This window comes from Sinocyclocheilus anshuiensis, unplaced genomic scaffold, assembly GCF_001515605.1.
Source record: "Sinocyclocheilus anshuiensis isolate Anshui unplaced genomic scaffold, SAMN03320099.WGS_v1.1 scaffold1569, whole genome shotgun sequence".
In the NCBI taxonomy this organism is placed as follows: Eukaryota; Metazoa; Chordata; class Actinopteri; order Cypriniformes; family Cyprinidae; genus Sinocyclocheilus; species Sinocyclocheilus anshuiensis.
Window position 1 is genome coordinate 349,289 of NW_015540100.1, and position 12,135 is coordinate 361,423.

At 33.6% G+C, this 12,135-nt stretch overlaps 1 protein-coding gene across 1 annotated transcript in view; it reads left to right on the forward strand.

The window, feature by feature from the left end:
- Positions 1-12,135, forward strand: part of LOC107687211 (formin-like) — a 96,361-nt gene that overhangs the window by 48,137 nt on the left and 36,089 nt on the right. The window contains 5 exon segments of the mRNA XM_016484447.1: positions 1,058-1,145; positions 4,411-4,472; positions 7,136-7,224; positions 9,453-9,582; positions 11,523-11,669. Of these exon segments, the coding sequence (XP_016339933.1) occupies positions 1,058-1,145; positions 4,411-4,472; positions 7,136-7,224; positions 9,453-9,582; positions 11,523-11,669 (516 nt within the window).

Below are 12,135 nucleotides of genomic sequence, written 5' to 3' on the forward strand. Positions count from 1 at the left end.
GTGTGTGTGTGTGTGTGTGTGCGTGAGTGTCTCTGCTCACATTAAGAATGAACGCTCTCTTCACCTGCTGTAATGCAATACTCACATCTGAAGGCTGTCGCGCTGGTTCCCACTGAACGCCGCAGTAGCTCACCGCCGTGTTAATCCTAATGAAGAAGAGCGGACATTAAGTTTTAGAGCGGCTCTTTAGCGTGCCAAAACTCTCGTGGCCTTTATGAGGGAATTCAGTCATTAGTAATTGTGACCATGTGTAGGTACAAATAAAAATCCTGTGAATTTATAGTTTGTTATAAAATCTCGTCCAGAGCTCAACGATGGCCTTTTAATGGAGCCACTTTCTGTGGCTTTTTCTTCTTCTCACCGCGAGCTGCTAATTGTGACAGTATCACACGAGAACTGACGAGATGTTTCCTCTGATGCAACGTGACAAAAACACAACGCTTGAGATTGATTACAGTGCTTTCATAAAATATCGTCATTTAGTTACACTGGAGACTGATGGGAAAATCAGAGCAAACTGTGAAAGAATTCATTTAATTGACTTTCAACAGACTTGTCCTTGTAAACAGGACACTGATGGTGTTTGTGGACATTGTATTTTACATTTATATATTTTACATGAATTGCATCACCGAGGCTGCATTTATTTGATCAAAAACGCTGTAAAATAGTGAAATATTATTGCAATTTAAAACAGCTGTTTTCTGCGTGAATATCTATTAAACTGTAATTTATTTCTGTGATGCGCAGCTGTATTTTCAGCATCATTACTCCAGTCTTCAGTGTCACATGATCTTCAGAAATCATTCTAATATGCTGATTTGCTGCTCAAGAAACATTTCTGATTATTATCAATGTTGAAAACAGTTGTGCTGCACAATATCTTTGTGGAAACAGTGATATATTTTATTTTTTAGGATTCACAGTTGAATAGAAAGTTAATTTATTTGAAATGGAAATATTTTGCAACATTATAAATGCATTTGCTGTTACTTTTGATCAATGTAATGTGTCTGTAATGAATAAAAGTATTAATTTCTTCTCTCTTCTCTCGTAGATCATCAAGCTGCTGGATGGCAAACGCTCTCAGACCGTGGGAATATTAATATCCAGCCTCCACCTGGAGATGAAGGACATTCAGCAGGGTGAGATATAACTTATTTAATTTATGTTTCCTGATAGCTAAATTTCAAATACAGAAACAAAAAATGGGCTCTAAACATCTCTTTTCTTTACTCAAAGTTGATCTAGACAAGTAGGCTACATGGAAACTATCTGAAGTTCTGTTCATCCTAAAACAGTGAAAACTGCATGTGTATAAAGTGTCTCTTAAAGTGTAAATATATCACTTTTTTAGTTAAACCATGGTAACCACAACTTATCCATGGTTTTTCTATACTAACCATAGTTTAACCATGGTATTTGTAGTAAAACTGTGGTTAAACAAAAAAAAAAAACATGGTTTCTATATATAATATTTGTGTATTCTTTCTTTTTTCTTTGTTTTTATAACTGTACTGCCTTAATGGTTTGATGTTTTCTACTGTTTAATAAAAAATGAAAAAAAAAAACAGAAAAAAAGATTTGTGAATCCGCTCCGAAACCCTGATCTCAATCAAATGATTCGCGATCCATCATTTCAGATCAGGACTCGGATCGTGGAAATGAATCAAATGATTCGCGATACGCGATTTGAAGTCCCGATCTGAATCAAAAGATTTGTGAACGCTCAGAAGTTCCAATCTAAATCAAATGATTCGCGATTCGCACTGCGAAGTCCCAATCTGAATCAAATGATTTGTGAACACACTCAGACGTTCCAATCTAAATCAAATGATTCGCGATTCGCACTCCGAAGTCCCGATCTGAATCAAATGATTCGTGAACACGCTCAGAAGTTCCAATCTAAATCAAATGATTTGATCTGAATCAAATGATTTGTGAAAACACTCAGAAGTCCCAATCTAAATCAAATGATTTGCGATTCGCACTGCGAAGTCCCAATCTGAATCAAATGATTCGTGAACACGCTCTGAAGTCCCAATCTGAATCAAATGGTCGCACTCCGAAGTCCCGATCTGAATCAAATGATTCGTGAACACGCTCAGAAGTTCCAATCTGAATCAAATTATTTGATCTGAATCAAATGATTTGTGAACACACTCAGATGTTCCAATCTAAATCAAATGATTCGCGATTCGCACTGCGAAGTCCCAATCTGAATCAAATGATTCGTGAACACGCTCAGAAGTTCCAATCTAAATCAAATGATTTGTGATTCGCACTCCGAAGTCCCGATATGAATCAAATGATTCGTGAACACGCTCTGAAGTCCCAATCTGAATCAAATGATTTGATCTGAATCAAATGATTTGTGAACACACTCAGACGTTCCAATCTAAATCAAATGATTCGCGATTCGCACTCCGAAGTCCCAATCTGAATCAAATGATTCGTGAACACGCTCAGAAGTTCCAATCTAAATCAAATGATTTGTGATTCGCACTCCGAAGTCCCGATATGAATCAAATGATTCGTGAACATGCTCTGCAGTCACAATCTGAATCAAATGATTTGATCTGAATCAAATGATTTGTGAACACACTCAGAAGTTCCAATCTAAATCAAATGATTTGCGACTGTTCGTCTTTGGATTGACAGCACTAATGTATATATATATACAGGGTTCCTGATACATGATCCTGGATCACGTGCCTCAATCCATGCAATGCTTTACAGAAAGTCAGCGCACGAGATTTCAGATTGACAGTATGACATTAATACACAACGTTTTTGCTCAAAACTCACTCGACTGTGACCTAATGCAGATATTGTATATAATAAACTGACGCATAAATGTATTATGAGACAGAACGCAGAAGTTTGCCTATGTATTTTGACAATTTTTTTCACCATTGCATAAATGAAATAGCCAAAATGTGCTTTTTACTGTTTTGTCTTGTTTTTCAAAGAAAAAATCAATTACAAAACAACAATTTAAAAATATTTAACATTTTTTTAACATTCTAGCAGACATTATACCAACAAAGCACAATTTAACTTAAAATTAATAAGTTGCTAAAATAATATTTTTTGGCGATCAGACCCCCTTCTTGAATCAGGCATGTATTTTTACTGTAAAATTAAAAGCAGCCTTGCTGAGCAGAAGATACTTCTTTAAAAACATATTACAGATCCCAATTTGAACACTATGTGTGTATGTTTTAATAAATGTATTAACAGAGCTGTTGTAATAATTATTATCATTATTAGTGTCTTACTTTTTATTTTATTTTACAGGACAGCAGTAAAATTACAACAATACTAACATTTATGAATGCTTTTTCTTGCAGCCTTGAAAACTGTTGTTTGTTTGTTTGTTTTCAGGAAAATCAATGTAATATATTTTTGTTCAATAATATTTTTGATTATTATTTAGAATTTGGTGGGGATTTTATGATACTATGCAATATTTGGGCAATTTGTATGAGCTATTTTATTTTCCCACAGTCATATTTAGATATCATATATTAAGTTACCAAGTGACACGTTTTTATTTTTCAACATTTTAACATCAAAATCATATCCATGATTGTTTTGTGTGTTCACTTAGCTAATGCAACAAAAGTCACCTCATTGTGTCATCTCATTCCGAAGTAGCTATGGTTTTTAAAATTTCAAAATGTAACATTTTTCAGTCAAAATGACTGAAGAGGTTAACAAATATCTAAGTTTGCAAAAAAAGACACTTAAAGCAATAAAAAAATGTTTTGTTTTCTCAAAAATATTTTTTATTAATAAATAAATTAAAATAAATCCTTTAATTTTTGTAGCATAAACAAAATAATGAAACATATAATAATAAATTAATATAATCAGAGACCTCATGAGATTTAAATGAGTCTAGAGAAAAACGCTGCTGCATACAAACACAATCTGAGCGTCTGTACACAGTCACGTGATCAATCACACTCATTTACTCACATTTGATTGGTCACTAGAAATAGAGCACAATCTGACGTATTTCTGCTTCATAAGCTGTTTATTTCCAGCGGCTGCTTGCATAAGCTGCTTAGACTATAGGCTTAAAAGTTAGTCATTTGATTGTTTTATTTAACAGAGGTCATAACTTACATAAAAATGTAAACTAGTCTAATTTGAATCTGAAAAGTAAGACTAGTTGGTCAGACTAGTTAATAAGACACAGTTAATGCAACTGGCCAGAGGTGTAAATGTGTCTTTTCTGGGAGAAAATTAGGCTGAAAAACACCCAGAAATAAACAGAAAGAAGCATTTCAAACACACAAAAAAATTTTTATTTTTTCAGTTGTGACTGTAGTAAACGGACAGATCTGGTGTTTGTAACGAGGATGTGTTTGTTTTGCGTCTCATGAAGTCTTTATATTGCAGCTGTTCTGACGGTGGATCATTCTGTGGTGGATCTGGAGACCATTGAAGCTTTATATGAGAACGTGAGTATTCAAACCCAGCCATCATGAAACCCAAACCTTCACCAGATTAACACCTGATTTTTATTCTCGTTCTTCACTCTTTGTTTATTTTCTATAGTCGGTGTTTTAACAGCACCAGCTGTTTGTCTTTATTACTTCATTAAATGTGTTACTGTGTGTGTGTGTGTGTGTGTGTGTGTGAGAGTGTGTGTGTGTGTGTGTGTGCGCGTGTGCGTGTGTGTGCGTGAGCGTGTGTGTGTGTGTGTGTAACTAACTCTAACCATGATCTGATGATTTGATCAGTTTGTTTGTTGTTCCAGAATTTATTAACATTATATACTGTATTGTGTATTTCCTTTTTAAGACTTCATATCTGTTTGTACTAAAACTGGTTTAGTTTAGTTTAGTTTAGTTTAGTTTAGTTTATTTATTTATAAAGCACATTTAAAAATAACAGGAGTTGCAACCAAAATGCTGTACAACAAATATTAAACAAAGTAAAAACATACCCAATCAAGACAGACAAAGGGACAAATAAAATTGTACACCCTCAAACAGAATTAAAACATACAGAATAAAAATAGGTCAAAGAGGATTTAAACAAAGAAATAGAAGGGGAAGATCTTATGTGGAGAGGAAGACTGTTCCAGAGCCGGAGAAACGAGCGATCTCTTATTAATAGATGCATGTGAAAAATAATGCGATCATCAGCAATGGCAGCATATAAATGAAAACTGCATAATGTTACGGAGTAAAGTGTTGATCGAGGAAGTGGTATATGTCTGTGCAAGCTTTGGAGGTGTTGATGGAAGCGATTTACTGGATTTATGCTTTGATAATCATACTGAATATTACCCAGATGTAGTTTTTGATAAAAATGTGATTTTCTCACATTTTTGCTCAAAATTATGCATTTTTATGAAACCTTCCTATATTCAAGTGTTGATAAAAAAAAGAATGCTTTAAGCTAGAATAAAACGGATTCTTTTGTTTAAAAGTAGAGGCTCTGATCTTTATGTTGGTGTATTGCATATTCAAATATTCATACAGCAAAATATTCTGGAAGCCATCAAATTTTAGTGAAAATCGCTGGTGGTGGCTGGCAACTTTTTTTTTAAATGCTGGCAGGGAAAGAGTTAACAATGCCAGAAGACACAGTTGTTGGACCAAAAACCATTATTTCAGTTTTATCATTATTCAACTGTAAAAAAATTAATCAAGTCCATCCAGCATTTAATGTCCTGAAGACATGCAAACAGATTAGACATAGAGCAGTTATTGTTTTTAACAGGAAAATGAAGTTGAGTGTCATCGGCAAAGAAATGATATGATAAATGATGTTTCTGAAAAATATAACCGAGTGGAAGCATATATAAGGAGAAAAGGAGAGGACCCAAAATAGAGCCCTGCAGAACACCATAGGAGATTTGAGCCCGAGATGAGAAACAATTCCCCAAATTCGCAGGAAAAAAAATCTGCTCTTAAGGTAGGAAGCAAACTGGAAACCAGGTACCTGATCAAGTCTTTGAAGAAGGATGTCATGATCTATTGTATCAAATGCTGCACTTAAATCAAGCATGATTAAGATACAGCAAGAACCAGAGTCAAGGGAAAGTAAAATATCATTAGTAACCTTCAAGAGGGCAGATTCAGTACTATGAAATTCTCTAAACCCAGACTGAAATGTGTCACAAATATTAAAAGTACTTAAGTAAAATGAGATCTGAGAATAGACAACTTTTTCCAAAACGTTTGAGATGAAAGATAATTTAGAAATGGGTCTATAGTTATTTAGGTCATGCTGATCAAGATTATGCTTTTTTAACAGTGGTTGGACTATAGCATGTTTAAAAGAAGCTGGTACAATTCCATTTGTTAAGGAGCTATTGATAATAGCAGTAACAACTTGACTTAAGGCTGGAAAAGCCTCTTTAAAAATCTGAGAAGGCAGAACATCAGAGTGACAAAATGAGGGCTTCATACTAAGAACAATATCATAAAGCTGTGAAGGTGACACGGGTCGGAAAAGAGATAGGGAGCTCTGATGAGAAGCCATTTCTAGAGGAAAATAATTTTGAGAAGGTATGTTAGATCTGATACACTCGACTTTATGGATAAAATGTTTTAAAAACTGTTCACACAAATCAGTGGAGAATTCTAATGAGGCACTAGGAGCAGGATTTAAAAAGACATTAATCGTATTAAAAAGTATCTTCGGCCTATATGCATTTTGTGCAATTAAATCTGACATGTATTTCCTCTGAGCTTCCTTAGCAGTACTCTGATACCGTTTAAGACGTTCTCTGAAAATTTCGTATGATATCTGAAGTTTATCTTTCTATCTGTGTCTTAAAGGGATAGTTCACCCAAAAATAAAAATCCTGTCATCATTTGTTGAGTTTCTTTTTTCTGTTTCTGGTCTCCATTGACTAAAAATACAGTTGGGGATCATCAAAAGATCCTCATCATCTTTTGTGTGAGAGACCTATAAAAGATGAATTATGACTGTAATATTGCACAAAGTGAGTGATTTGAAGCCCAGTTAGCTCTTGATCCATCACCAGCATCTAGGTAAACCGATGGATGTTTTTGTGCCATTGCCATTATAATCACGCAAAGACTGCATTATATGGTGCTGCAATGACTAGTTTTACTTCTAATGGTTTTGTTGTGAATGTTGACAGAGAGCTCAGCCTGACGAACTGGAGAAGATCAAGAAACATTACGAGACGTCTAAAGAAGACGAGGTGAAACTTCTGGATAAACCGGAGCTGTACGTCATTCAGTCGCTCTGATCCTTCTCTGAATAAGTCGTGGGTTGTGTCAGAGACCATATATTAGGATAATAATTGCAATTATTTAACATTCATTTATAACACAGTCCTGCATCTTCATTCTGTTGATTTGCAAAAAAGGCATAGTATCAGTACATTTGATGATGCTGAGTTCAGAAATATCAATAAAAAACAAAAGCCGTGAAATGTCAAAAGCTTCAGTTTTAATGACAAAAAGAGTTTAGAATGCATCACTGAACTTCAGCAAAGGACTGGAAAAATATGTTCAAATACTCCGTTTAATGTCAAAGACCTTTACAAATAAGCAAAATAAGCTTGTTTTAACCAAATCATTTTCTCTGTCTGTTTGGTTGCAGTACATAAATCTGACCTTGAAATCAGGATGAGGTTTATAACAGTGTTCTAAGTGTGAAAATGGGCTGAGAATTGATCAGATAGACAGGATTCATGTGTTTATGATGTTTTTCTGCTGATTAATGAGCATTGCGAGACTTCCTCACTGCACAAATAATACTAAAATAATTCTCAAAAGCAAAAAATGCTACAACATGCATCATATTTTGTGAGAAAGTGCGATGTGCTCCAGCAAAACAGACATTATTTTTGGAATCGGTGGCTCAAAATGAGCAAGAAACGAGTATTGGCTTTTATTCAGCAAATATAATGCAGGACAGTGTTATTATAACAACATTTGAATTGATGTTTTGCTGAAATCAGCGTCTTCTGGTTCACATTCCACGTACGACTAGTTATAGTAGAGTTCCAGGTTAAACGTGTTAAACGCTGTCTGTATCATAATTATCAAGAAACAATTTTGACTTCAAACCATCAGCTCATAAAAACAAAGGTTTTGAACATATCACCACAAGATCTAAACTTTATATATAGTGTACTGTCAATATGAGACTTTAAGAGCCTCATGTGAAGCCAAGAAGCCACAAATTTACAGTAGGATTTACTTTAAAACTATATTCACTTAGAAACTGATAGTGATTTTCACAAATAATTACAAAGAAACAGCAAGTAACATTGAATTGAATTAACATTAACATTAATTAAACATGACTGAAATAGTATTTTCTTTGTCAACAGGGTTAACATAGTTAACTAAAACTAAAACTAAAAATGTTACTTCACTGAAAAAAATTATGCTACATTTTTTAAGGTAAGTGGTTACAAACAATTTATTTTAGCTACATTTAATTAAAAAATATGTTGAAAGTTAGTGAACTAAATTTGTTTATTTAAATGTAGCTCAAATAAATTGATTGCAACAAAAATTGATTGCAAAAAAAAAAGTAAATTAACTAATCATTTTTTCAGTGTTGAAATAAATTAATATTAACTGAAATAAAATATAATAAAAAACTTAAACCTATTTTATTAATAATAAAATCAAAATAATTTATCAACTTTTCTCATTTTTGCTTGGTTTCATTTGATGTACTAAATTGACAAAAAATACTGAAATGAAAGAAAGAAAGAAAGAAAGAAACTGAAATAAAAAGTAATAAATAAACATTTAAAAACAATAAAAATTACAATGATTAAATTATAAAAATTACAAAAAAAATGAAAATTTGTTAAAACTTGAACTAAAATTAACATGAGAGCAGAAAATATTAAAAAAAAATCTAATTCAGAATCTTAAAAACTATGACAGTACTGTATATCAGTGATCACTGAGTGTTACATAGTCCAGTAATCTTTGTTTTATTTTTCAAAATTATGTATTATACTTTGTTTAACTTGGAAAAATATTTTTTTAGTGTACCAGACAAGAACTGACATCCGTAACACAGCATCAGACATTCAGTCGTTCCTCAAAAGGATGATTAAACACTTTACAACACATTATTATTACAATAAATGCCTCTGCTTTCTAACCCTGCTGAATGTCAGGCGTGTAAGTGCGTTAATGTGGCTTGTTTTTTATGAACTGAAGGGTGAGGGATGAGCTCTCAGATGCTGCACAAACATCTGAAGCGCTCCTGTAAAACCAAATCAGCCAGCTGTGTGTGACCTTTGACCATCGCTGTAGTGAGTCAAACAGGAACGCAGCGATGCTCTGTGACTCGTGCCGCTAATATTCAGCATAATCACACTTAAGTGCGCTTACTTGCATCCAGATTGGCGTGTTTCCGTGTGAAGACGTTGTGCCGAGGCTGTTGCTCACCGCTTCGATCTCTTTCATCTTCCCGCGCAGATTCCTGTACGAACTCTCCCAGATTCCCGACTTCGCCCGGCGTGCGCACTGCATCATATTCCAGTCTGTGTTCGTGGACTCCATATCATCCGTCCATCGGAAGGTGGAGATCATCTCTGCTGTGTGCAAGGTACAATAAAGATCTGAAACGACTCTTCTGCTTTTCAGATTTTCAGATTTATTTTGCCATTTCTTCTATTAAGGTTAACCCTAGTGAAAAATAAATATACTTAAAGGGTTAGTTCACCCAAAAATGAAAATTAGCCCATAAATTACTCACCCTCAAGTCTTCCTAGGTGTATATGACTTTCTTCTTTCAGACGAATCCAGTCGGAGTTATATAAAAAATTGTCTTTGATCTTTCAAGCTTGCATGCTTCAGTCCAAAAGAAGTTAAATAAAAAGTGCCTATCCATTAAAAAAAGTGTCTCACACGGCTCCGGGGGGTGAACAAAGGCCTTCTCTAGCGAATCGATGCATTTTTGTAAGAAAAATAACCATATTTAAAACCTAATAATCACTTTAATGTAGCTTGCGCTCACTGTTGTACACAGAAGCAGCTCCGGGCGGATGACGTATGAGTTCAGTGCTTTGACATTGACTGTCAGTCTTTATTCACCTATTCCTCATGGTTTCTCATTAAACTACATTAACGTAAATAGTGTAACTTACATCACTAATGTCATAGAATAGCACGATAGATAATGTCATAGAATAGCCAGAAATGTACTTTTACTATGGTAAAATAAATGTTCAGCAATATCTTCAAAAGATTTTTGAATTTTGGCGCAGTTTTTTCTCTATATAGTATGCTTGCATAACAAAATTTACAGTATTTACTAGTTACCATATCAACATTATATAGAGAAAAAAGTGCGCCAAAATTCTAATATCTTTTGAAGATATCGCTGAACATTTATTTGACCATAGTAAAATCAAATTTCTGGCTTAAGTAAATTTTTCAACACAGTTTTTATTATTCATTTAAGAAGAGACAAATCTGCTAATATTTTAATCTCCGATCTGTTATTTATCAGTTTAGATAGGTTTTTTGTAATGCTTCAATAACTAGCAGAAGACACTAACCAGTTTTAAATTCCGGTTGTGCAGATGAGGAACATTGTAACACTGCGTCACGATGAGAAACAGGTGAATACAGACTGACAGTCAATGTTTAATGTTCAGAGCAAAAAAAAAAGTAAATTAAACTAATCATTTTTTCAGTGTTGAAATAAATTAATATTAACTGAAATAAAATATAATAAAAAACTTAAACCTATTTTATTAATAATAAAATCAAAATAATTTATCAACTTTTCTCATTTTTGCTTGGTTTCATTTGATGTACTAAATTGACAAAAAATACTGAAATGAAAGAAAGAAAGAAAGAAAGAAAGAAAGAAACTGAAATAAAAAGTAATAAATAAACATTTAAAAACAATAAAAATTACAATGATTCAATAACTAGCAGAAGACACTAACCAGTTTTAAATTCCGGTTGTGCAGATGAGGAACATTGTAACACTGCGTCACGATGAGAAACAGGTGAATACAGACTGACAGTCAATGTTTAATGTTCAGAAATTATTATTTTAAGACATGTAAAGCTTGTTTATGTGGGCCGTCTTAAGCATGGTTGCAAGTGTTCATTGTCAAACTCCGAAATCAGATTATCTTGAATTCTTAAAAAACGCCATTATTTTATTTGAAATAATTATTTTATTGACAAAAGATTTCAGTTTGTCTTAGTTTTCATGAGATCAGATAACATTTTAAGCTGTCATATGGTCATGTTACAACGTGCCCCTCAGATGTTACAATGTACCCCACCTACGGGGCATGTTGTCACATTTCACTTCCAATTTTTGAGGGAAAATAAAGAAAAACGTATAAACTGTAATTATGAAACAAAGCAACATTTGTACTAGACAAGTGTGAAATTACTGTGGATAAAAGGAAATTATACTCTGAACCCCATGTGGATTTACACAAACTGAGAAGCTCAAAATGAACCCGTGCGCATTCACACTCATTTTGCCAGCACGGCTCACAAATGTAAGTGTCTTTCCAGACTTTTCTTGAGAATGACAGCGTGAAGGACGTGATCGGCCTCATCTTGGCCTTTGGGAACTACATGAACGGTGGAAACCGGACCCGAGGACAGGCAGACGGATTCGGACTGGACATTCTGCCTAAATTAAAAGATGTCAAGAGCAGGGTATGAAAATAACGGTAACACTTTACAAATATGCATTAATTCGTGCTTAACTAATGCACAGATAATCACGAGTTAATGTATAACTCATGAAGAACTAAACCATTTATTATTGATTACTACATCAGCAACTAATGAACATTCTGTATGATTCATAGTTTAAGTAATAAATAAATTGTTATCAGTTAAATGTGTCATAATGTATTAGTTCCCTAATAACATATGTGACAAAACCAGTCTTAAGTGTCAATTTTTCAAAATTGAGATTTATACATCATCTGAAGCTGAATAAATAATCTTTCCATTGATGTATGGTTTGTTAGGATAGCACAATATTTGGCCGAGATACAACTCAGGGACACATATTATATTAACTAATGATGTAAATTCATATGTTAATTACCACAATGTGTCGAAGCCATGCATTTCAACTTCCAGATAATTAATCATTAGCTAATGATTTGTCAAG